This window comes from Rosa chinensis, chromosome 2, assembly GCF_002994745.2.
Source record: "Rosa chinensis cultivar Old Blush chromosome 2, RchiOBHm-V2, whole genome shotgun sequence".
In the NCBI taxonomy this organism is placed as follows: domain Eukaryota; kingdom Viridiplantae; phylum Streptophyta; class Magnoliopsida; order Rosales; family Rosaceae; genus Rosa; species Rosa chinensis.
In genome coordinates this window covers 74,646,872-74,671,850 of record NC_037089.1, presented here as the reverse complement: position 1 = coordinate 74,671,850, position 24,979 = coordinate 74,646,872, and the positions used below count along the sequence as shown (strand labels likewise).

The following is a 24,979-nucleotide window of genomic DNA, read 5'->3' as shown; positions in this document are numbered from 1 at the left end:
AGCTCTTTTTGCTAGTAGTGACCATTAGATTATTTGCGATTTAGTGTTGTTGTAAGTCGTCGCATTGTGTAGCGGAACTCATCTCAATTAGTTTTTGGCTCCGAGAATAGAGGGAATAAACTAGGATTTTGGAAAAGCACAGAAGCAGTTGTTGCCTATCTGGTGGCACCCCAGCGTCGATCATAGGTCCAAGCCTCATCGATGAGTGGCAGGTGTTGCTGGACGGGATTGTGGGGTCTTGGGGCTCTAGTTTTGGGTATCCGGTTCGACCTTCTTGGTCGTGTATGACTTTTCGTTCCTCTCAGGCAGCGGAACAGGCGGGCAGGATGGATGGGTGGCGATCGACGCAGGCTTGGAGCAGGTGGTCAGAGGATGGATCGTGGCGGCGGTTTTCCATGGATCGTACAGCGCTGACTATCTCTCCTAGTTTGGTCGATAGGCCGAGAGTGCAAGGGTGTCGAACTTTCAGGCGGATGGATGAAGCCGGGCGACAAGGCACGGCCAGTCTCTCACTGATACTCGGTATGGGCTCATCGAGATCTGGCTTTATGCTTGGATTTGGCCAAAAAAAGTTGAGATTGATGTGGCTTGCTGTGTCGATGGAGTCTTTTCGGTGATGTGAGTTCGACAGGACAGAGTTATGGTGGTGGTCTGCAGGCGGGTCATCTGAAGAGGAGGAAGATGATTGCGGCGGCTGGTCTATGTCTTTGTTTAAAGTAGTTTTCTTAGTTAGGATTTCGATTAGGGTTTTGGTTAGGTTTTTAGCATGTCCCTACTCTGTTGAGATAGGGTTGGGTCAAATTGAGGTGCCATGGATGTGGTGTTTTTCCTGGGGACGAATTGGTTTATTGTCGGTTTTATCTTATGGTCAATGTGCTGACGAGCGATCCTTGCACGTGGTCTGGCATCTTTGGGACACGGTGTAGAAGAGGTCGTTGGTTGTTTTAGTGGTTGTCTATGAGGTGATATCGATATTCTCGGGATTTTCGGTAGCCCGAGTCGTTGGGTGGTATAGGTGGTTAGGGGTTGGGCCCTTTCGGCTCATGGAAGTCATTTATGGTGACAGAGCCGTCACTGGTTTAGGTTTTAGGGAGGAGAGTGGGGAATTCTTATCCACCACCGGTCATTCTCGTGTTATGTAACTTTGTTTCATTTTAATAAAGGATCTTATTCTAAAAAAAAAAACACACACACACACAACATATAAAATCTCGCTATAATAGATCTCTAAGTTACCCTTAAAATGACAATGTAAAGCTTATGCTCCATATTTTTTAGACCGATATGGGATTGGGATATGGATCCCCCCCCCCCCCCCCCCCCCCCCTCCCCCCAAAAAAAAAAAAAATCAGAGTATGCATACGGATGAATTAAATCCTAATTAAGCTCGGAACAATGAAGGGTACAGAGTATGAGCTAGCTAGAAGCCTAGAACACGTTTTAGTTCAGCAACCATTAAAAAGTTATAAAAAGAAAGAATGGGGATACCCAAACATGAAAATTGTTTAAGGTGCAAGTAAAGAAGATGCCTCTTGTTGAGTGTGCTAGCAGTAGAGAATAAAGATGGGAGCTTTATTACTAATTAATAAGTTAGCATATAATTTTTTGCATCTTAATATGAAATTCATTAACAGAAAAAATTGTTACGAAACTATCACATATAGCATTAGACGACAAGTGGAATATATAGTTCGGCTTAGAAATTCACAATCATTCAGGCTAGGTATTATTTACTATCATATATATGTGCACAAGTGCTTCTTTCCCTCAATCTCAAACTATAGTTATATGCCTTAATTGGAGCTCACTCTAGGTATATCATTTGCAAAATGATCTTTATATAAGCTTAGATGAAGAAAGACGTACGATACCACACCCATTCTGCATTTTATTACTTGATCGATATTTTTCAATTTCCTGTTTTCACGTACTCTCATTCGTGAACATGGCTGAAGCACTGGTTGGAGTACTTCTAGAGCGCTTGGCTTCGATCACAGTTAACAAGGTCGAACAAGAGCTGAATCTGGTCATAGGTGTTGACAAAGAAATTGAAAATCTCACCCGCACTCTCAAAGCTATCCAAGCTGTGCTGGAGGATGCAGAGCAAAGACAAGTTCAGGATGCCTCTGTCAGACTTTGGCTGAGCAACTTGAAAGAGGTGTCCGACGCAATTGACGAGGTGTTGGATGAGTGGAGCTATGAAATTCTTAAGCGACAAATTGTTGAGAAACAACAAGGAGAAGAAGGTGGTGAAAATGCTCCTGTTGCTAAGAAGAAGGTATGTTTCTCTATTCCTTCACCTTGTTGTTGTTCTAGTGGAGTCAAACCAGTAGTTCGTCGTCATGACATTGCAAAAAAGATAAAAGATCTAAGTGAGTGGCTGGCTTCAATTGATGCTGAAAGAAAAACTTATCAGTTTCAATATATTGAACCTAGATCTGAAAAACTCATTAAGCATCAAAAAACTTCTTCTCTTCTCGACGTATCATTTGGTCGAGAATATGAAAAAGAGAGTTTAGTAAGCAAGTTACTAGATGATGGTGGTGAAGAAGAGAGCGTTCCCCTTATCATCCCTAATGAGGGTAGTGAAAAAGAGGGTGTTCCGGATAGTGAGGAAGAGAGTGTTCCGGATAGTGAGGAAGAGAGTGTTCCCTATAAAATCCCTAATGTTCCCTCAATCATTCCAATTGTAGGAATGGGAGGGATTGGAAAGACAACTCTTTCTCAACTAGTGTATAATGATAGAAAAGTGAGAGCTCATTTTGATAAGAGGATATGGATATGCGTCTCAGACCCTTTTGAAGAGATCCAAATTCTTGCGGCTATCGCCCAAGGTCTTGATATTCCATATCACCCCAAAGCAAATGCGTTGGAAACTTATTCGCAATTTATATATGACAGCATTAAGGATGTAGAAAAAAAGAAAAGAAAAATTAAGAAAAAAGAAAAAACAAAATTTCTCATAGTCCTAGATGATGTATGGAATCCAACTGCATATCAATGGGAACAAGTAATCAAACCTTTGAGCGTGGGTGCTAAAGGGAGTAAAATATTGGTGACCACCCGAATTGAGAAGGTTGCAGTTATGATGGGGGTAGCCAATAACGTCATCCATTTGGAAATGTTGAGTGAAGAATATTGCCGATTGTTGTTCTTTCACTTTGCATCCATGGGTAGTAGGGAAAGAAAGGAGACTAGAATGCTTGAAGTTGGAAATGAACTTGTAAAGAAGTGTAAGGGTTTGCCACTTGCTGCGAAGACTTTGGGTAGTCTCATGCGCGGTAAGAAAACATTGGAAGAATGGGAAGGTGTTCTGAATAGTAGGATATGGAAATTAAAAGAGTTTGAGGAAAATGTCTTTCAGCCGCTATTACTAAGTTATTATGATCTGGCTCCGACCATTAGAAGATGTCTTTTATATTGTGCTATTTTTCCGAAAGACTATCAAATGGATAGAGTTGATTTGATTCATCTATGGATGTCACAAGATTATCTTAATGTCAAGGAAAAAACAGAAGACATTTATATGATAGGGGAAGCATATTTTGAAGACTTGGTGATGCGGTCTTTCTTCCAAGATTTTAAGCGAGATGTTGAAGGAAATATTAGTTGCTTCAAGATGCATGATATTGTTCATGATTTTGTACAGTATCTAACAAATAATGAAATTTCGATTCTCGATGTCAGGTATCCTAACAGGAGATTAGAGCTACCAAATGCCAAGGTTCATCATGTAAACTTAACATTTGACAATGAGAGTCTACTTTTTCCTCCTGCAAATTTGCGTACGGTCATATTGGATGGCTACTGGGGATATGGTGCAGAGTCTCTTTTTCAATTGAAAAGTCTTAGGACGTTGAAAATGAGTAAATTTTGGGGTATTATTCCGAATGAGCTGGGGGGATTGATACATCTGAGATATCTCAACTTAAGTAACAATCATTCGGAGGAATTACCCGAGAGTATGTGTGAACTGTACAATCTGCAAACCTTGATAGTTGCCGAAAGCAGTGCACTTCAAAGACTACCCCAGGGGGTGGGGAAGCTTATCAACTTAAGGCATCTTGATGTCAGGGGATGTATCCGTCTGAGATTAACAGGGATTGGGAAATTAGCTGGTCTGCGGACGGTACTAAGTTGAGGGTTTGAACTAGCTAGAAGATCTGAAGAACTTGGAGGATCATCTTCAAGGGCTTCTAATCCTATAGCAATTTGGGAAGTGGAGAGGATAGAATGCATGCACGCACGATCTCCTTCATTTGTATCTAGGCTTATGAAGATAGCCACCATTTTCCCAATTAGATGATGTCACTCCACAAGCTTATGAACTAGGCTTCGTCTTGACTCTTGCACAACCGTACTTCAGATTCAACCCGGTGATCCCAATCTCCTCTCGATCATCTAGGCGCACTCTTCTCCTTCATTGGTAATTAAGCTCTTGTTTTCATGTCTTGTGATTACTAATTTGTCATCAATATTTTCATTAATTTTAAGGGAAGTGAAACTGACAATTTGCTCTAATTTGTTTTAAAGAGGCAATGTCAAGTGATGATTACTCCCAAAACCAGTTGGCAATAAGCAGAGAGATGAGGACATTATGGGTTCTAATACAAGGCCTGCATCACCGCATAATATTCAATAAAACGGTGAAAAGGTATTCTTCCTTTTGTATTTTCTTCTGTTACTTCATTTGTTACCTACTATGTAATATTCCTTTATGTAATTGTATCATTTCTTTTGCCTCATTTAATTAATTCAGAATTTCAGACTACTTCAACTTCTCTTCAAGAACTCTTTTCAGGGAAATCGAAGATGCCTTGTGGACAGCTCATCGTGATATCGTCATATTTGCATCATGGTAAGCTTAGCTCATGTGTATCTTATGTACTGAATCAATGGAAGTTGGAATTACCTTGTTTAATTAATTGGTTGTATATAGACTACAAATTGTAGGGATGCACACATCTGATATCGTAAACATGCTTTTTAAAAAAAAATATTTTTGGTCAGTTTGATTAATTCTCTCCCGTGAATGACTCTGATATCAGAAGCACCCTTCTATGTTGCACGAAACTGGAATGCCAGAACTCAAAAGTATGACTCAATTCAAGATAATCCTCAGGTAGTCTTTCTGTTGTACAGAATAATGTCCAGTTAACAATATATTTCGAATAAAACCTTAGCACATTGAAATTCGAATTAGAGTTTTAAAACTGATGGAATTCATGCTACGTATTTGGTAAGCTGCATATACGCCTCTATATCATAACTTGAAGTTCTTGGGTTTATTACTGTTTACAGAGCAGATTGGCGTGGAACTGCATGCTGTGTAGTTGTTATATGCTGTGTAGTAGGGAAATGTGCGATCAGGTACTTTTTTGTTGGCAGAACTTTTTGGGTGTGAAACTTCAGACCAAACTTTAGCTCGCTTAATTAGCACTGATTATCTTGTCTCTAATTCAGGTTATTTAAGGGGCCTCTAATATTTATGCATCAAGTGTAGTCGTCAAACTAATTGGGTGGTACTTTTGGTAAGCTCTGTAAATATATCACAATTTGAGTTCTTGGTTTATGAGTTTCTTGTGGGATGGATTGGACTGGAACTACAGTTGATTTAAGTCGCATGTGGGAGCAACAATATCTTTCTTCAATTTATATTCCATTAATTATTGAAAATTTGAAAGAGCAGATGGTATTTGTTGATAATGATTTTGACATTTTGTTGTGCATTGTTTTGGTTCAACATCTACTTCTCCAAATTGCTCTGTTTCCTGTATGTACTATGTACTAATATACTATTTAAGTTACTCTGTATTGTCTATCACGGTAGAAAATTAAGGCATTTAAAATTTTACACTCTTTGCAAGAAGATAAGGTATTTAACAATTCTAACTGTTGTTTTCGACTCATTTAATTAAAATTCAGAATTTCAGACAACTTCAGCTTCTCTTTGAACAAGTAGAAGAACTCTTTTCAGTGGAATTGAAAGGCCTTGTGGACAGCTTCTCTTGATATCATCATATTTTCGATATGGTAATAACTTTACCTTAAGCAAAATATTTTTTTGGATACCACTTGCATCACATTTTATATGGCAGCTGATGTGATATAAAATATGACATATCAAAAAATTTAACTAAATACCATACTTGACAGTGTCACATCAGGTGTACCTAAAAATGTGGTTTACCTAACATTATTCCTTGTGTATATGATGTATTGAATCAATGGAAGTTGGAATTATCTTGCTTGTTTAATTGGTTGTATAGACTATAAATTGTAAGGATGCATATCGATTTCATAAGCATGCTTGTCCTTTTTTTTTTGGTTAATTTGATCAGTAGTGTCCCATGAATGACACTGAGTAATAAGTGTCATTTTTAGTTTTGGCTACATCACCCTTCTATGTAGGAAAGTGGAATTTCAGGACTGAAAAGTGCGACTCGATCAATTCGAGATAATCATTAGCCCTCCAGCTAGTCTATCTGTTGTACACTAGTACAAAAATTTTCAGAGAGTAATGCTGGTCACCTTCATCCCACCTTATGTGGGTAGAAAGTCTAAATTATCACAGTATTTCATTAAATGACGTGGTTGTGTCATGTTAACTATCATATAAGATGGGATGTAGGAATTATCTAAAAAGTTGCTTCACATAACATTATTCTTTTCTAAATAACAAAATTTTGAATAAACCCTCTTTTGTGAGAATGAATTTCGAATAAGCCCTAAAAGCATTAAGAGTTGTAAAGCTGACGGAATTAGTGCTGCTTTGGTAAGCTGCATAACATGAGTCATGACTCGAAGGTTTTGGGTTTGTAAGTGTTTACAGAACTGAGCGGCGTGGAACTGCATGCTGCTTAGTTGTTATGAGCTGTGTGGAAGGGAACTGGGAGATCAGGTACTCTTGCTGTGCAGAACTTTGCAGATGCGAAATCAAACAAAACTTTAGCTGCTTAATTAGCACTGATTATCTTCACTCTAATAATTCAGGTTATTCAAAGGTCCTCAACTATTTATGCATCGAGTGTAGTCGTCAAGTTAATTGGATGCTACTTTTGGTAAGCTATGTAGATATTTCGCAAATTTATCCTCTTGGTTTATGACTATCTTGTGGGATGGATTGGACTGGAATCAGTGAATTTAAGCTGCATGTGCAAGCAACAATGATATCTTTCTTCATATTCCATTATTGAAAGAGCAGATGGCCTTTCGTTGATACCGATTTTGTTTCAACTTCTACTTCTCCAAATTCTTACTGTTTCCTGTATGTACCAGCAACTTACTATTTAAGTTACCCTGCATTGTCCATCAGTGAAAATAATTATGGTACTTAAAAAGTTTAAACTGTTTGCAGGAAGATAACCGAACAATGATCACCATCATGGAAATTTAACTCGTTCTGGCACCCATTTGAGTCATTTACATAGTGGTAAACCTCAATTGTGGCGAGAAATGTGCGGAGGCCCTTCTTATAATCCGGATTCTCATCTTGTGGCTCCTCCTATTCTGTTCCCTAAAACGAAATTCCAAATCCAGCCACCACCCAGACTAGAGACATCAAGGGTTTGCTCATCAAATTAGACAGAGCTGTTGGCTATGTATCATCTGATGGTCTAAAGTTTATAGTGGATTGTGGCTTCCTTTCAGCTAAAATGTAGAAAACACTAGTGCCTCAAAGTGACCATATGGAGCTTTATACTCTGCTCATGTATTATAGACACTTACAACAATGAAGGTTACAAAATGGGCTAGAACACCTTTCAGTTCAGCCACCATTACAAAATCAAAACAAAACAAAACAAAGGACTTTCATATAAAACCCAAGCACTCTGTTTTCTGTTCCACATTATACCTAATAAGAAGCAACTAAACCCAAATCCTGAATATGATCCAACTCCTTTTGGACCTCTAATTCTGAAAATTTAGCAAAAACCCCAACCAATGGTGCTGTATTATATGTACAGGCCTCAGTCTGCATATAATTGTCCCTCTGATCCACAAAATTGTCTTGAGAATCAGGCCCTCCAACCAAAGCCCCGACCAAAACATTAGGGTTTGGCTCAACTCTACCATACCAGTTATCATATCCTTGTGTACACCCAATGAACGCTTTGTTCTCTCTATAAGACACCACAGAGGCGCCTCGGTGGTGCACCCGTTGAGGGTAGTTTGGACCATACCCCACCAAGTAGCTCATGTTCGATGGATTAGACCCCAAAATGTAATCAACCTGTGTTTTTGCAAAGCTGAGGATTTCTTGGTGACCCACTATCCCTCCATGGCAGCTGAGCTTTTGGTTCGAGCTTTTAAGGAAATCTGAATACATGGTTAGAAGGAATGAAGCTGTGGAAACATACTGCATGTTGTTCCATTGCCTTATGTACAATAGGCCTGCTGGTGTTCTTTCCACATTTTTGGTGTCAATGTTTTTGTTCAGGCATGAACAGATGTAGTACTCGGCTTTCGATCTATATTTTTCCAGTGTAGAACTGTGTTTCTTGGACTTCTCTTCATTTAGCAACTGCATAAGAGAGAATGGGTTGTGATTAGTTCATAATTAGATATCCATGGGCTCCACGTACATCATTACTATGAAGATTCATTATGTACTCGTAGTCTTGTAGACCACTGCATGTGACCCATGTGTTGTGTCTTCAACTCTATTTAGATTGTTTCAGAACTACTCCTCTGTTTTTGGGAGAGTGACGTACAACAATAGTAGATGAGAAAAAAATTTAAATCATTTTATCGAATACTTTATCTACACTATCTCTTTTTATAAAGACAGATATATCTATATTTCTATAATGTCATGTTACGTAACAAAATAATATTTCGTTAGACATCTTATCTGTGATTGTACATGTGATCTATTTTGACATTCTAGACATGAATGTACTCAAACAGATCATGACCCATCAATGTAAACTACATGAAAATACAGATCAAACACTCCTCTTGGTGAGATTATGCAGAGCTGTGTGGGTCTTCTGATAGAACTAAGCTGGAGAGTTTTGTGCCTCATCTAACAGACTCTTAGCCAAGGCTTAAATGAAACCATTGCATCCACTCACTCAGTTTCAAAAAAGGGCCACCCACACATGCAATATCAGGGCTCAGTCCCCACTTAGAGATTTCAAGACAAGTTTGATTATATCAGCGACCTTACTAACTACACTGCATGATGACATCTACTGTTCCTAAATGCAGCATATCATCTCCCCCATCTGGCCATCTTTACTTTCACAAGCTCTATTCCTCTGCTCCCGCATATCAACTTTGAGCTTTCTACAGTCACTTGGCATATGCCAAGTGGAATGCTTTTGCTTAGAATGACATAAAGGTCGTATTACCATGCACAGCATCATTTGCACATGGTTTTGTGCCAGAAGATAAATTTTTTGTTTCTATTTTTTCTGGTTAAACGCTAGTTAAATGCCTTAATTGGGGGTTGCTCCCTGTACCTAACTAATAAAGTAAAAAGGCCGTCTTCAAAGTTCTACTACTATTATTTCTAGTTTGAAATTCGGGAAAAGCAAAATCCCGAAAGGATTTTGAGCTAGATAGCAAAATTTAGGCGCCTATGACCTAGCTAGGCAACCGTTAGACCGACCAATAAATCAAGGTAATAAAGCAAAACTTTACTAGTTACAATACGAAATACATTTGCCCCTAAAAAATGATATATCTTAATGAGTTAATGGTAATGGTTAATCGAGTTTATTTAACCCTTCATTGAAGTAAAAATAGGGTGTTGACGAAATATCTCAGTTAATTTATTCAATTATGCCACCATATGTTTGAGGTATTGCTATCATAAAAAGATATGATATTTATAACAAATAATGGTCCCAAACATATATTTAAGAAAACTCATTAAATAAGTTCTTTTCGATGTTTTAAAGAAACGTCCACCCAATTATGACAACAATTTATTGGATGATAAGTTAATGTGGTCATGGATGCAAGCATATAGAGTAATTATAAGGATAAACCCAATAATTTGACAAAGTTAATGAAGGGTTGTGGAATTAGGCACTCAACTAAAAGAGGAATCAGAGTGTTACCTTTGAAGCCATGACTTGAATACCAGCGTACTTAACGTCCCAGCTGAACTCTGTTATTGCCCAACCAATGCCTCCAAAGTTTTCAGCCTCGTTAATTACATACCTCAAATACTCCTCATTGTCGGTGGCCTTGTATAGCCACAAAGCTGCCCACAACAACTCGTCCTTGAAACCACTCACCGACGCATAGTAGCTCTTCACCACTCCCATCCTCCCCTCCTCATCATACTTCCCCCTATACTTGTCCCCAAACTCGAACAACTGCAATTTTACACAATTAACTCCTTGATATTAATTACTAAGCGCGTGCAGGAAAACTAGTTAAGTAACCCACAAAGTGAATTAAATAAGTGTCTACTTGTTGGGCGTGGTGTAGGAGAAGGTGGGCGTAATGCGGGTTCGTTTTCTTGAACACCAAGGCCGCGGCAGCCATTGCCGCCGCGGTCTCTCCGGCGAGATCCGACCCGGGATTGTTCTGGTCGATCTTGTACGCCTGCCGGGATGTCGTCATGTCCTCCGGTCTTTGCCAACAGTAATGGTCAGTGTCTCCATCACCCACCTGTGAAGATATCCCAGCTCCATTAAACACTTCCGTGGCTAATTATACTAATTAGGCAATGCAGCAAATTAATTTCTTACCTCGGCCCATAACACATTTGGACTAGTGTGAGCTTTGATGAAGTAGTCGGTCCCCCATTTGATGGCCTCCATCGCGTGCTCGAGCTCGCCGGCGTCGGCGATTTGCTGCCGGTATTCGATGACACTCCAGGAGAGCATTGTCACAGTAAACGCCATTGGCAGCCCGAACTTGACGTGGTCACCGGCGTCATAATAGCCTCCTACCAAGTCCACCTAATTAACCAAATTCAAAAAACACACTTAATATTTAGTACAAAGCATTGAAATGTAGAAAACGACATTTTTCGACAATTGACATTAGTAGTTTAATTAGTACATTACCCCTTGTTCTAGGCCGTCGGTGAGGCCGGAATGGTCCCGCCAGGTGACTCTCTGGTTGTACGGCAACCGGCCGGAGCGTTGGGATTCAAAGTAGAGGAGACTCTTGGCGAGGGCGTCGCCGTAATTCAAAGCTTTCGCGGTCGTGAAAATGGAGAAGATGAGAGAAAGAAAGCACCATTGTGCAAAATGTTGTGCCTTGTTCTTCACCATTGTTGTTCCCTTCAAAAGGAGTGAAGGGAAAACGGGAATTTGGGGAAAGTGGAAGAGAGGACTGAGCCACTCTCTTTTCTCTTTCTCTCTTTGACACTTTGAAATTTTCTTTTTCTTTTGCGTCGTGTGAATTGTGTTTTTAAGGTGTGGGAGAGGGAGAGCAAGCTAGAAAGAGCTAGGTGTCCTGTGCATGTGACTGACGAGGCTTTCACATGAGACTGAGAGAGTGACTTTTAACAAAGCGTGATATGTGTAACGGTTTCAAGCACTTTTCGATTTTGCCATTTACAGAGAAGTGCTAATTGTCTTCGACTTCAACATCTTTGAGTGAAAGGCAACTCGATCTTAATTTATTACTAACCAAGATGATTACATGTATCTGTACTTAGAAAAATTTCTACGTACTATTGCCGAATGCTGATAGTCAATCACTTTTCTTTCAAGTTCTTAAATATTTAATTTTTTCATTCATATTTTGAGAAAAACAAATATGACTACCGACTTTATTATCAGTCTAGTCACTTGATCTCTTGGAGCATTGCTATTTATTGTCTTTTGTTTTGAAAAGATTGAGAATCACTTGTATATATGCGGTATGAACTAATGGTAAAGGGGCAAAGGGCTTTTGTGGGTGTCATATTGCTTTGGCAAAATTGGGTTATTTACCGGCCCGACACATGATTCAAGGCTAATAAAAGCTGGATGTATGGAGATTGGCTCAAATGCCCATGGATTTTAATTTTCTAAAGATTGCTTGGATCAGAAGATTAGATACGTAAAGAGAGTGATATACATATTTTGATTTGGTGGTGCAGAGCCAGCCATGCATGGGGTATAAAGCCTTGGAGTATAGGGTATGGCTAAGAAGTTTCTTCTGCAAAACTATATATATAATTCTGGGTATTGGAGCTAGAAGGGGATGTGCCGAGTTGTCATCATAAATGGTCTTGGGGCAGGGTTTAGGCCTCTAGGGTGTTGTCTTGCAAATAATTATATGATAATGCATATCGTTTATTCTACCTTTGAGTCAATTGGAGTCATAGGAGTTTACAATTGCATACTTAATTTACTCCATCAAAGTCAGCAGCTATAGTTTACTGCAAACATTCATGCTGCATCTCCTCTGGAATAGTTGAAAGTATGTTGAAAGTTGAAACCCAATTCAATACATCACATTTTTATTATAAATGAGATCAGACAGAGCTACCCATTGATAAATTTTTCTTTATAGAAATAAAATATGATATCTAATGAGTTCGCTTTAATTGCTCATGTTGTAACATATATTGTTCATACATTATTATGTAGAGAGGGTGATTATAAGAGATTTCATGAAGAACATACTTTTATTCATTCATTTTGCTCTAGGCATTCCATTAAGCATTTTGTGTGTGTGTGTTTTTTTTTTTTCAAATGTAAAAGTACAAAGCAATGAGATTAGTTTATATGTTACTAGCTAGATTTGAGTTAGGTGCTATTTGATTGTCAATCTAGACTTGACCATATCCACAGTACATAGTTTTTGTACAAAGCAATGATGAATACCATGACTACTTCAACAACCACAAGTAAAAAGCTAGGTTAAAATAACTAAATAAGTACCACTACCATTGCTACTATTCTTGATTACAATCAACGAAAAATGATGGTGTAGGTCTTGTACAGTGTTCTTGATTCCCATCATGTCGCAATCATAGTAGTTACCAGAAAGCTACCATGCAGGAATAATAAGGAACCAGACAACTGATTCGTACTCCAGGGAATCCATCAAAGATATGAAAAAACAAAAAAACGATAACCAGGTTTAGTGCTCATGGCTAAACATGATTACAAAACCCTAATGATTCGACTTAAATGGTATGAACTGTCCAATTATGTCTTAATCCTTCAAGCAATAAGCTCCTGCTTCTGTCGTGGACTCACGTTGACGTACCCATCATCCACGCCAAAGCTTTAATTTGACTCCCCAGAAATCGGTTGTCGGTGGCAACCACCTCCACGTGGAGTCGACTGAACCGGGTACGGCCGTGGCTTCTCCTCTATGTGCGGTGACTGGTCGTGGGAAAGGGCGACCGGCTGAGCCGGTGGAACGAGGAGCACTGACTGGACTGGCGGTGGACCTGGGCTTGTTCCCTCACCGACAGCGCGGGAAAATTACGTAAACAGTGACTGGATTTTTTTTTATTTTTGTTTGTTTGTTTTCAACTTCTGAGTGGCGGGCACGGGAGTCGAGGTTTTCCCACAGCGGAATTTACGCATGTTTTTCTTCCGAGAAAATGCCCATGATGTTCGTTCCTCATGGAGTCTTTGACAGACGACCACCTTCCTTCGCGCCGAAACTGGGTGTGATTAATTTTTGACTTTGAATTACTGAACGAAACAAAAGCTGATTGGGTTGGGCTTTAGGAAGTTGATGAGATTGAGTGTGGATAGTGATTGAGACAAGTTGGGCTAGTTCATCAACGAATAAAAAGAGAGAGTGTGATATGGACCTGTATAATGAACTCATGCACTTGAGAAAAAGCCCATTTTCAAATAGGCTTGTAGACTTGAGATCGAAGAATTCTTATTCTTTGCTTGATCAAGAATAAGAGTAGTATTTATTCAAAAAAAAGAAGAAAAAGAATAAGAGTAGTATATAAGTGTAGACAGCAGTCTTTGCCAAAAGAAGGGGGACAGCATAAAAATGAGAGTTTTGTGTGGTTTCTAGTTTCAAAACTAATTTACATTGGAGTTGATAGAAATCATCAGTCCACAAACCCTGAAGATCACGTAGATATATTTGGATGTTTCATTCTGAAAAGAAACGTATGAATTTCTTGAGCCACAAAAAAAAACAGAAAAAAAGGGGGTCCAAATTCAAATCTTCCCCCTCGTTCTCTCACTCCCATCAACTTTGCTCTTCGATCCTCTTATCTATCCGAAGCTCGAGAGACACGTCGTATTAGTTATCCAGCTGAGTCGTATTTCTCCAGTGGGTCCCGCTCGTCCGCCACTTGCCATAAACTATATTTTCTACTCAAATCACGACGATCCAGTTCCTCGAAATGTGAAACTTCTCGAGTTCTCTCGTCTATCCCCTACCAACAGTGATCCGATGTGGGTGGCTACCGTACCTCACCGTCACCGACCCCTTCCTCCGGTTCCGACGATCCTCACCGCTCGTCCGAATCCCAAGCTCTTCTATCATTCTCTTCCCAAACCAGCCTCGTTTCGTTTCGGTCTCCGCCTCCGCCTCAACAGCTACAAAGCTTCGGCGGCAAAGAAGCAGGTGCCGGAGGTAGCTACTCGAAAATCAGGTCAGTTACTCTCAGTCTCAACTTATCAATTTTCTGTGGTCAGAATAATGATATTGATGGTAGTAGTAATTATGTGAGTGCTGCAGATAGTGAGAAATTTCGGTCACAAGAGGAAAAGAACGGTGAAGGTTTGGATTTGGGATGGTTGCCTGCTTTTCCTCACGTGTTTATTGCCTCCATGTCCAATTTTCTTTTCGGTTATCACATAGGGTTAGTCTTTCTCTCACAGTCTTGGACTCTGTAAACTTGCTATAAGGTTTCAGCTGTGTGATTGATTTTATCAGGGTGATGAATGGTCCGATTGTTTCGATTGCTCGAGAACTCGGTTTTGAAGGTAATTCAATTCTCGAGGGGCTTGTGGTGAGCATATTTATAGTTGGTGCATTTCTTGGAAGCATATGCTGCGGTTCGATTGTAGATAAACTTGGCTGTAGGAGGACCTTTCAGATTGACACCATTCCTTTGATTCTTGGAGCATTGATAAGGTAATTATGGTTGCGTTTCGGCTGTGGTTTGTATTTGTTTATGCATTTCGAAACATATGTTGTTGATTGATTGGCTTGGTTCATTTTGTGATAGTGCACAAGCGCATTCCTTGGATGAAGTACTTTTGGGAAGGTTTCTTGTTGGCCTCGGCATAGGGGTTAACACTGTTCTTGTTCCTATCTATATCTCAGAGGTAATATTTCATTTTTAGTTGTGGAAACATGTTAAGTTTAATTTTTTTTTTTTTTAGAAAACATGAGGGCTGTGGCTTAGAAACAACTGCGTGGAAGCTTGAATTTATACTGTGTCTTCCTTCTCTTCTGCATTATATTACATACGTTGCAGATATAAAGAGAAGTTTACCCATTTATTCACACTTCATACCTTGCAGATTGCTCCAACAAAATATAGAGGTTCATTGGGAACCTTGTGTCAAATTGGCACATGTCTTGGGATCATTTCATCACTGTTTCTTGGAATTCCCTCAGAAATTGATCCACACTGGTGAGGTTCTGTTTCCTTACTGTTTCTTGTTTGCACTTGGGACTTCAATGTCAGAGGACTCTGTCTCTCTTCGTCTCTCCCCCCATATTCGATGCCCTATTTAAACATGTACTCATGTTTCCCCTCCTAAGTCATATTTTGATTTGAATGGCCTTCAAAGAATTGTCCTTGGCTTTCATAAGGGTGTGCCCACTTGAATTCTGCATGTGTTTTTACCCTGTGAAACAGGCTTTTATTTATGGGCAGAACTTACAGCTGTAGGGATCTCCTTCATACATGTAGTGATACAGATAACATTGTTTACGTGTGCATTTTCAAAGCATAATTTTTAATTTTCCTCATGTTTGGAACATTTATGCTAAGCATACTCCTCCTCCCTGAAGAATCTTATGATTTGACATATTAGGATTGCTTTTTAGGTGGAGGACAATGCTGTATATCGCAAGTGTCCCTGGATTCGTCCTTGCACTTGGAATGCAATTTGCTGCAGATAGCCCCCGTTGGCTATGCAAGGTAAGACTAATCGTCTCTCATTATAAAAGTATGAAGCTTTTTCTGCTATGTTGTTCCTTATACTGTTTGTACAGGTTGGGAGATTGAGCAATGCTAAAGAAGTAATCAAAAATGTTTGGGGAGCATCTGAAGTTGAAAAGGCAATTGAAGAATTTCAGGCAGTAATCAAGAATGATGGTAGTGATTTGGAAAGCAGTTGGTTGGACCTATTGGAAGAGCCAAATTCTAGAGGTTGTATCAAGGTGGACTTCATATGTCTGTCATATAAAGGAATATATCTTTAGGTTGAATATCATTTGAGGACTTAAGCCACTTGACATTTAGCGACACCTTTGTAAGACATGAAAAATTATAACATCACAACTTGAAACTTGAAAAACTATCCTTGTCTTAGTTAGATAGTGATTTGATAATTCTTAAGACTTTTATATAAACTCCTTGATTCGTATATGTAAATGCTTCTTCCAATTTTATCCAGGCATTTAGTTCAGAACTAGACAAATCTGCAGTTACGAATGCACTCAGATATTTTTTGTGTGATTGCAGTTGCATGCATAGGAGGTGCCCTTTTTGTATTTCAACAGTTCGCGGGTATAAATGGGGTTCTTTACTTTTCATCATTGACTTTTCAAGATGTTGGAATTACAAGTAGTGCTTTAGCAAGCTTGCTTATTGGTGTTACCAACTTAGCAGGTATGAAATATTATGTATATGTACGTGTGTGGAGGGAAATATGTTTCTTCAACAACCCGTCATTTGCATTGTTATTGGTCATTGCAGGAGCACTTTGTGCTTTGTACTTGATTGATAAACAGGGGAGGCAGAAGCTCTTGATTGGAAGTTACATAGGAATGGTGAGTTGCATTGATAAATATTTTGTAGACAATGAGAAACTTACCTTGCATACATTGAAAAAGAGAGGAATATCTGCTTTATGAGTTTAGCAATTTCGTCATTGTGCAGGCACTTTCAATGTTTCTTGTGGTCTATGCGATCAGTTTTCCACTAGATGAGGAACTAGGGCACAACTTATCAATACTAGGAATAGTCATGTAAGCATGTGTTGTCTCTACCAATCTGGCATATGCTGTGTTTCAGAGACCAGTCCATTGATGTTCTTTCTCTTTTGCGTTTTCATAGGTACATATTTACCTTTGCAATAGGAGCTGGCCCGGTCACTGGACTTATCATACCAGAACTCAGCAGTAGCAGATCACGGGGGAAGATAATGGGATTCAGTTTTTCTGCTCACTGGGTGAGCACTTGAGTTTTCTTTTCTTGAAACTGGTGTATATATACTTTTGATATCTTATTAAATTCGTAGCGGTACTTTTTCATGTCATTGTAATTCAGGTTTGCAACTTCTTGGTGGGTTTATTTTTCCTCGACTTGGTGGAGAAATTCGGAGTTGCTCCAGTTTATGGTACCTTTGGCGGAGTTTCCTTGTTGGCAGCAATATTTTCTACCTACTTTATAGTTGAAACCAAAGGGCGCTCCCTTGAGGATATAGAAATGTCACTAATCTCAGATTTCATTGCCAGAGGCAAGAAGTGACCTTATACTGACACTTGAAGTTTCTGAAGATCTAAACTGTCGCGATACATTTATAGATCAGACTGAAGTTTCCACGGTGGAGGTTCACAAGTTTAATGCCATATTTCAGTGATTTCACCTTTTGCTTCCATGTCCTGTCAAATGTTACATTGTTACTGAATCCGAAATTATCTTCAGAGGAAGAATGCTATCTTTTAGTGGTTAAATCAGATAGTACTGAGATGCAGAGTTCAAAGAAATTTTGCGTCAACTTCTCCAATTTATGTAGTCGTGAATTTGTGGTTGTTAAACTCTCAACCTCAGGAGGCTGAGAGCATATATTCCCTTCTAACTAAACCTGGAGCAAAGTTGACAGCTTCTGCTTCTAAAACAAATGATAAAACGTTTGTTTAAAGCAACTTTCACATTAAAAAACTGATAATGAAATGGTTGTGGAATTGTAAACATTTACTTTAAAATCAATTGGACTGATGGCTCTTTATACAAGGAATTTTTTGTTACATGTTGATAAAACTAATACTTTCCATTGGAAACATGTGAATGATATTACAAGAAGGTGGTGTTCACCTGGTCAGTTGCTGACCAAAAAATTTATGCTCAACAACCCTTAGATTTACATCCAATGGTGGAAAACAAAACACATCAACTTAATAATAATTCTACCTGCCCTTGGATTTACATCTAAGGGTGGTTGAGCATTATTTTCTTGGTCAGCAACTGACCAGTTGAACATTTTCGTATTACAAGATTGCACATACTGAGCTCAGTAAAACTGCAAAAGCAATAATTTCAACTGAGCAAAATATTAACAGAAAGTATTTATTCTCTTAATGGGAATGCGGAGACTTTACCAAATACCGCATATGACATTTTATAATTGTGAGATGCGAAAATGTTCACCTGGTCAGTTATTGACCAATAAAATAATTTTCAACCACCCTTGGATGTAAATCCAATGACAGAGAGAATTATTATTAAGTTGAGATGTTTTGTTTTCCACCATTGGATGTAAATCTAAGAGTTATTAAGCATAAATTCTTTGTTCAGCAACTGACCAGGTGAACACCACTGTTGTAAGATGAGAGCTTCTATTAATACTTCTAAAATTGGCATTTAGACCACCTCACTTAATAGATTTCCAACTTACTTTTACATATAAAAATATGTTTATCTACACCTCCCTAATTTTTCCACATTGCCCATCATATAATAAAATCAATAAAAACTTTTTTGTAAATACGTGTATTCTAAATGTGTGTTGCTAAATGAACCAAAGCAACCATCTTAACACCATACGGCAAATTTTATAGTTGCTAGATTTGTATTCATCAAACAACCAACGATTAAAAACATGATATATGCCGTGCAATCGTGTGTAGTATATGCTAGTGCATAAATTATTATGTTTTTTTTTTTTCTTTTTCATCTAGTCAGCTAGTGCATCAGTAGATTACAAACACTAAAATCACAAAATCTAGGGAGTATGCTACACACAGTAGTACTCGATAGAATTTTCAGATTAAAAAATTTGATTTTGATTTTTCTCAAATTGAAATTTTTTACAAAAAAGAAATAAAAAAAGGAACCTGGCAAGCTGATGATAGGCGGGTAAACCTTTGATGTTTCCCGGGAGATTTCCAAGCGGCAAAGAGTCAGCTCCTACTGGGTCCCACATGGGAAGTGCCACGTGTGCACAGAGCGAGAGCCACCCAACTTGACCGTTTACGCATCTCTTTCCAACGAACAGACGCACACTGCAAACAAACGGACGCAGAGCATAAAATCACTACAAAATTTTCTGCTCCGGCGGATTGAGAATCTCCGGCCGTATATTAGGGTTTCTCGAGGCGAATGACGTCGTCGGCGGAGAGCAGCGACGGGGATCACGACGTCGAGCTGAACGTGATCGCGCGAGAGCAGTCGTCGTCAGCGTCGGAGGCTGATGGTGGCGCCGCCGTCACGGAGGAGATGTCTCCTCTGTTAACGCAGGCCGAGAAGCCCAAAATCAACATCTTCACTCTCTCCTATCCCCGGAGAAAGCCTGGGGTAAGATCTCCTCGCTCGTATCCTCATTTCCAGTCTCGAATTTTGTTCCTGATTGTTTGAATCGTGTGGAGATTATCATCATGAGCTAGCGTTTTGTTTTCGTAGAGTTTTCTAGTACTTCAGAGGCTTATAGAATTATTGAGGTGAAAAAATGCTACACAAAAAATTAAAAATTTGAAGGAATTAGAGTTTGAACTGTTTGATTGAGTCTCGATTATGTGAATGCTTGGTCAATTTTTCTGGAAATATAGAAGATAAGGTAATATAATGGTTAACTAATGGACTGGTGGTTTAATTGAAGTCTGGTATCTGTTTGTAGGAGGAGGTAATCAGATCATTTGAACCGGAGATATCGGCCGCATCTCAGTTTATTTTGTGGGTATGGAGTGGATCTAGATACTCTGGTCTAATGTGTATGGCCATCTCTTCTACCATCTATTTTACCATGGAAGTTGTCACAGATGTTTTTTCAGGTTAGTAAGTTCTGCATTCTGTCTAGACTGTTTGTTTAGTCTCCTGGCATAGGACAGACATGACTTGTTTCCGCTATATGGTCTCTGTGTCTTTCTATTTTCTTCGTTCATTATATTTATGTTTCTGTTTTGTTATGGCAGTTCAGCCCATTCCTTTGTTTGAGGCTGCATTTACAAGATGTACAGTTATATTGGTATTGTCGTATATGTGGTTGAGAAAGGTCGGACAGCCATTATCTGGGCTGGGAAACGTAAAAAATCTTTTGATTTCAAGAGCCTTTATGGGATATCTCTCGTTGATGAGTTTCATCTTTTGGTAAGTAACAATTGTATCTTTTTGTCTGTTCTTTTTGCTGGTTTTTACGTTCTGTGGTGTCAACGAATTCATGGTACAGTACCTGCCTCCTGCGCAGTAGCAGTATTAAGTTCAGGAATTCTGCACATATGTATGACATTTTTTTTTTGTTCATATGCATGTACATGTGGCTTTCTGAATTTTGTAAGTTCTCATCAATATGAGGTTGTGTTCAGAAAATTTTTATGTTAGCTTCTGATGAAGAGCAGAAGATTGGGGATAGGATAGAACACCTTCACATGAAATACTATTTACCTAATTGAATATCCATTGCTGTTATTATAGTATTCCAAGTGTAGCGCGTTTGAAATGTTTTCCAGATGGCTTGTGAACTCTTTCCTTTAAATTTTGATGATGTATAGTGTAAACAGCACAGAAATAACCACAAATTGGCTTATTTGTCATTTCAGCATTCAAAGGTTATCTTTATCTCAGGCTATTGTACTTAGCTTAACAACTCCAATTATAGCTTCAGTTGTGGCAAGATTCATTCTACATGAGACTTATAAAGTTGCAGAAGTTGGAGGTATGTAGTATGTAATGTTTATAACTGTGGCTTCTTCTATTTTCAGAGTAGTGTTGCATGATATGTAATATGTATTAGGTACTTGGGACCTTAATAAAGTTGTTAGCTTCTGAAAAGTTTCTTAGTGTAAATTTTGTTAGGCAGGGAGTGATTGATTCGTTAACTGTCATTCATTTTCCAGGTCTTGCGTGCAGTTTCTTTGGTGTGCTTTTCATTTTTCTACAATTGCTTACTACACAAGGTACAGAAGTGAGTTAACGTAATCTATATTAGACACTGGATGTGATGTTTTGAATATGTAGCAAGAGATTGGTTAAAAGTCCTATCGTCTATATCTTAAAACAAACAAATAGCATAAGGTTACTCACCTGCATGTCTATGCTGTTGCAAGGCTTTTCCCATCTTTTCGCTTTCTGCAAGGAAGCTATTATGAGACAGTAGTCTACTAAGTGCATATATACTTTGACTTGCTCATGAATGGGGGAAAATATGTACATAAGTTTTGTGTCTTGCTCCTCTGTGCAGTAGTAAAATCTACCAGATATTGTTACTGTGTATGCTATATGCTCATCTTTTTATTTATGCGTGAATACAGCACATTCTAGTTTGTGAGAATACTGTGCATAAATTATATGTATGAGTGAAAGAAATGTTAATGCATCTGGATGGACGAGAGTTTTAGTAGATAATGTGAAGCTAGCGCATGATAACCTGTCAACAGCTAGCAGATTAATGCTTGTAAGAAAAATTTCTCAGCTTTATTTTCATTTCTTTTCTTATGCCCCCTCTAATCTGATGAACCTTCTGAATGCAATTGTGAGTAATTTGGGCATTTTATCACTCTTCCTAAAATTGTGCACCACTAACTATGGACTATGCACGAGGATTAGATCAACATGATGAAGGAAAGAATACAAGTGTCAGTGGAAGCGGCCATATATATGCAATCTTAGCTGGTTCACTTTCATCAATAACCGGTGGAATCAGCTACTGTCTTATAAGGGCTGGAGCAAACGCATGTGACCAGCCACTGTAAGATTAATTAGTACCTTTTCTTTTTTAAGTCCTGAAATAATAAATATAATCTGATTTTTGCAATAATGTACACTTGATCAATGCTAGAACTTGATCAATGCTAGAAACTTTATAAAAAATAATCCGCTTGATCAATATGTGCTTGTTTCTTTTACTCCACCAAAGTATGTTGTTCCTCAGTGGAACATAGAGGTCATACCTTCCCATTGTGTTTGAGACCCATGCAGTAGCGTTAATTCATTATAAAGTGAGATGGGTTTTATACAAAAATCATAATCTATTAATTTTTATCAAATATGTCTATAACTGAGTTCCTTGGTTACAAGGAGAGGAAAGATTAAAAGAATTTAAGTAATTATAGGTTTGCATCTCTAGAGGTGAAAACCCCAGCATTTTATTGCATCCCTGTCCCAGTACTATTTTGGAAAATTTAGAAAATGATGTCTTATGTAATCCTGATAAACTGTCTTTTGAATTTCAGGTTGACAGTCTTCTCATTTAGTTTGCTGGCTAGTCCTGCTGCAGGAATTTGTCTTTTTTCCTTTGAGGTAAGTTGATGTCATCATTGCAATGCTGTGCTTCACAATATTGTTATGTGTTACAATGTCCACATTTCACATTCATTGTATCAGTGATTTCGTAGTGACTGAAAATGAGGATATGTATAATATTTATTTTTGATCAAGGGAGGGGTGAGATTCAAAGTCTTGCCATAATAAGTTAATGAGAACTACATTTTTTTAATGCTTCCAAGTGATCTATTCGATTATAATATTGTTGATGGATGTTGTCTTATACGACAATCCTATCTAATGTGGGAAACTTCTCATAACAATAAACGTTTGCAAGTTATTATTTTTTTTTTTAACGCAAGACGACCGACTATATTAATGAAACCAAGAGAATTACATTAGGTATAGAGGAGTTCCCCTTAATTTATATTGTGATTTATGAGTTGGTATCCATTATGTTATCTTACTCTTATAAACATGTGAGCTGGATGCAGGAGGGTTGTTCTTGGTGCAGTCATCTGAGTTTGATTATTATATTTTCAGTGTTGTAATGGCTTAGAGTGATATATTTAGCTACGATGCTTTCTGGTTATTGCCGATTCGGGTTTCTCAAATGCTTATGCTTCCTTTTGCAGAAGTTTGTATTCCCAAGTTTTTACTCATTATCACTTATGCTCGTACTTGGCGTTCTGGCCTTTTTTGCAGAGGTGATGTGGTGAACTATTGTCCATCTTCTTTTTTTTGTCGCTGGCAGAACTATGATGCAATAAAGCATGCATTAGTTTCTAGACTTCTATTTCTAATAATACTCCAGCATTATGGAGTTCTGAACTTTGTGTCCTTGATTTCAGGTATTTTTAGCACGTGGGCTGCAGCTTGAGAAAACTAGCAAAGTTGCAAATGTTCTATACATGGAGGTATGCCCTGTTTGTACTTGGATATCATATATGGGATTGAGAAGTTGCTTGTAAAATGCGTAGTCTGATCTGATCCAGCAAGAGCACGGGATATATGGGGGATAGGGAAACAGGCAATTAGGAAGCAGTATCAGTTATTATGTTAAATCAGATAAAGAAACATAAGGAAATGCATCCAACATGGGAAAAAATTTCGTTCAAGTGTTACAATTCATAACATTATCAAATTTTTTGTACTTTTTTAACAACGTACCCAGTTCAGTCCCTTTTATTTCTCTGTTTCAGGCTGCACTGTCACAACTTTGGGTCATTGGTTCTGCAAGGATTGCACCAACTTTTGGTCGAATTTTCGGTTGCCTGCTTATTTTAATTTCCGTTTTTTGCACCATGTATATTGGACCTGATAAAGAGGACTGAGGGAACATAACTACTCTGATTTGTAGAGAGGTATGCTCCTTATTTTGACACCGATTCTTGGTTGTGCTCAACCTGTTCATTTACAGGAAAAGAGGAAATGTTATACAAAGCATTCGTATTTTTGTCTCAACATGATTTTTTCAACCACCTCTCCAACCTTTCAATACAGCAACTAATTGCAACGACAATTGACAAACTTATCCACGACTTCAAAACAAGAAAATCGTCTAACTCGGAAAATAGAGCACTTGGGTCTTGCAGATATAGACTTGAACATATTTCCTGCATAAGAACCCGAAGTAATTATAAAGCAGTTAATCCTGTTAAGAAGACCATTACAAATATGACAATTAGATATGAGTTCCAAATTATCAGTGCTGCAAATACTGTTTTGTATATAAATTTGTTTGTGCAACAAAATCTGAAAGTTTAAATTCAGAGCAAGTGACGAACTTATTGCTCGATGCCGATACGTCAACTCGGTCGCAGAAAGCAGTACTTGTAGCCAAAGTTATTATTATTGTGACATTATTCCCTTACCTTGCAGGTAAATAATTCATGAAAATTATGGCTACAGATGCATTAACAAGGCCAACCTACACCTTACAAAGTTTGAAATTTTAGCATGAATTGTCTTTCGTCCCTGTACTATAATCGAATGTAAATTTCATCAAATTGCCACTAAAAATTGCATGTACATCACCCATATAGGAGCATGTAAATTTTGTCAAATAACTAGGCGAGTCATCTGTGATTTTCAATGAAAATTTGACCGAACAACAACATAATAAAGTAAACTTGAAATTGGAGGACCAAAAATAACCGCAAATTCTTTTTACTGAAGCAAAATGCAGGATTACAGGATGATGAAGTATGACTATGACTATGACTAGAATGGTCCATCCCTCTTTCTCTAACAAAACTGGCCTGAAAAAAAGCGACTCCTTTTGACAACAAAACAACCTACAAAGGACCCAATTGAGCCCTCATCTATTTCTTCCATTTCAAAAAGTTTCAAAAGCTCCCACATTTTTAGGCTAGGGAAAGCATCCAACCCAAGCCAACGTCCCTAATAATAGAGAAAAACTTCCACAAACAAAAA

General features: G+C 38.3%; 4 protein-coding genes across 6 annotated transcripts; 3 read left to right on the top strand and 1 right to left on the bottom strand.

Moving 5' to 3' along the window:
• The first annotated feature begins 1,814 nt into the window (after positions 1-1,814).
• LOC112185704 (putative disease resistance protein RGA4) lies at positions 1,815-7,924 on the top strand. 3 transcript variants are annotated; one of them, XM_040513676.1, is made up of 10 exons: positions 1,815-4,426; positions 4,534-4,654; positions 4,802-4,858; positions 5,049-5,122; positions 5,302-5,370; positions 5,464-5,531; positions 5,926-6,033; positions 6,833-6,901; positions 6,994-7,061; positions 7,358-7,924. In XM_040513676.1, the coding sequence occupies exon 1, from the start codon at positions 1,946-1,948 to the stop codon at positions 4,139-4,141; it is 2,196 nt and encodes a 731-aa protein (XP_040369610.1). In that variant the 5' UTR covers positions 1,815-1,945; the 3' UTR covers positions 4,142-4,426; positions 4,534-4,654; positions 4,802-4,858; positions 5,049-5,122; positions 5,302-5,370; positions 5,464-5,531; positions 5,926-6,033; positions 6,833-6,901; positions 6,994-7,061; positions 7,358-7,924. The 3 variants fall into 3 exon arrangements, with proteins under 3 accessions (XP_040369610.1, XP_040369608.1, XP_040369611.1); XM_040513674.1 differs by having other exon boundaries at positions 6,824-6,901; XM_040513677.1 differs by having other exon boundaries at positions 4,790-4,858; positions 6,824-6,901.
• Positions 7,682-11,387, bottom strand: LOC112185705 (endoglucanase 11). Its single transcript, XM_024323988.2, has 5 exons — positions 11,031-11,387; positions 10,710-10,922; positions 10,429-10,629; positions 10,071-10,331; positions 7,682-8,524 (listed from the first exon to the last, which is right to left on the bottom strand). The coding sequence occupies exons 1-5, from the start codon at positions 11,238-11,240 to the stop codon at positions 7,856-7,858; spliced, it is 1,554 nt and encodes a 517-aa protein (XP_024179756.1). The 5' UTR covers positions 11,241-11,387; the 3' UTR covers positions 7,682-7,855.
• Positions 11,388-14,253: 2,866 nt separating this feature from the next.
• Positions 14,254-17,855, top strand: LOC112185703 (probable plastidic glucose transporter 1). Its single transcript, XM_024323986.2, has 12 exons — positions 14,254-14,539; positions 14,626-14,749; positions 14,824-15,024; positions 15,119-15,218; positions 15,417-15,529; positions 15,949-16,042; positions 16,117-16,273; positions 16,589-16,735; positions 16,823-16,896; positions 17,006-17,094; positions 17,183-17,297; positions 17,396-17,855. The coding sequence occupies exons 1-12, from the start codon at positions 14,338-14,340 to the stop codon at positions 17,594-17,596; spliced, it is 1,617 nt and encodes a 538-aa protein (XP_024179754.1). The 5' UTR covers positions 14,254-14,337; the 3' UTR covers positions 17,597-17,855.
• A 1,395-nt stretch (positions 17,856-19,250) lies between these two features.
• Positions 19,251-24,007, top strand: LOC112185702. The gene is made up of 10 exons (XM_024323983.2): positions 19,251-19,642; positions 19,962-20,115; positions 20,257-20,431; positions 20,881-20,996; positions 21,178-21,237; positions 21,887-22,028; positions 22,513-22,579; positions 23,179-23,250; positions 23,395-23,460; positions 23,746-24,007. The coding sequence occupies exons 1-10, from the start codon at positions 19,448-19,450 to the stop codon at positions 23,875-23,877; spliced, it is 1,179 nt and encodes a 392-aa protein (XP_024179751.1). The 5' UTR covers positions 19,251-19,447; the 3' UTR covers positions 23,878-24,007.
• The last annotated feature ends 972 nt before the right edge of the window (positions 24,008-24,979 follow it).

What these genes read in the sequence shown, in the direction of transcription:
- LOC112185705 (XM_024323988.2), bottom strand. Translation starts at nt 11,240, where the DNA reads ATGGTGAAGAACAAGGCACAACATTTTGCACAATGGTGCTTTCTTTCT. An exon ending in CAAATGTGTTATGGGCCGAG is followed by an intron (nt 10,630 to 10,709) that starts GTAAGAAATTAA and finishes ATATCTTCACAG; the next exon opens with GTGGGTGATGGAGACACTGA. An exon ending in TCCTACACCACGCCCAACAA is followed by an intron (nt 10,332 to 10,428) that starts GTAGACACTTAT and finishes GTAAAATTGCAG; the next exon opens with TTGTTCGAGTTTGGGGACAA.
- LOC112185703 (XM_024323986.2), top strand. Translation starts at nt 14,338, where the DNA reads ATGTGGGTGGCTACCGTACCTCACCGTCACCGACCCCTTCCTCCGGTT. An exon ending in CTTTTCGGTTATCACATAGG is followed by an intron (nt 14,750 to 14,823) that starts GTTAGTCTTTCT and finishes TGATTTTATCAG; the next exon opens with GGTGATGAATGGTCCGATTG. An exon ending in ATTCTTGGAGCATTGATAAG is followed by an intron (nt 15,025 to 15,118) that starts GTAATTATGGTT and finishes ATTTTGTGATAG; the next exon opens with TGCACAAGCGCATTCCTTGG.
- LOC112185704 (XM_040513676.1), top strand. Translation starts at nt 1,946, where the DNA reads ATGGCTGAAGCACTGGTTGGAGTACTTCTAGAGCGCTTGGCTTCGATC.
- LOC112185702 (XM_024323983.2), top strand. Translation starts at nt 19,448, where the DNA reads ATGACGTCGTCGGCGGAGAGCAGCGACGGGGATCACGACGTCGAGCTG. An exon ending in ATCCCCGGAGAAAGCCTGGG is followed by an intron (nt 19,643 to 19,961) that starts GTAAGATCTCCT and finishes ATCTGTTTGTAG; the next exon opens with GAGGAGGTAATCAGATCATT. An exon ending in AACGCATGTGACCAGCCACT is followed by an intron (nt 22,029 to 22,512) that starts GTAAGATTAATT and finishes TTTGAATTTCAG; the next exon opens with GTTGACAGTCTTCTCATTTA.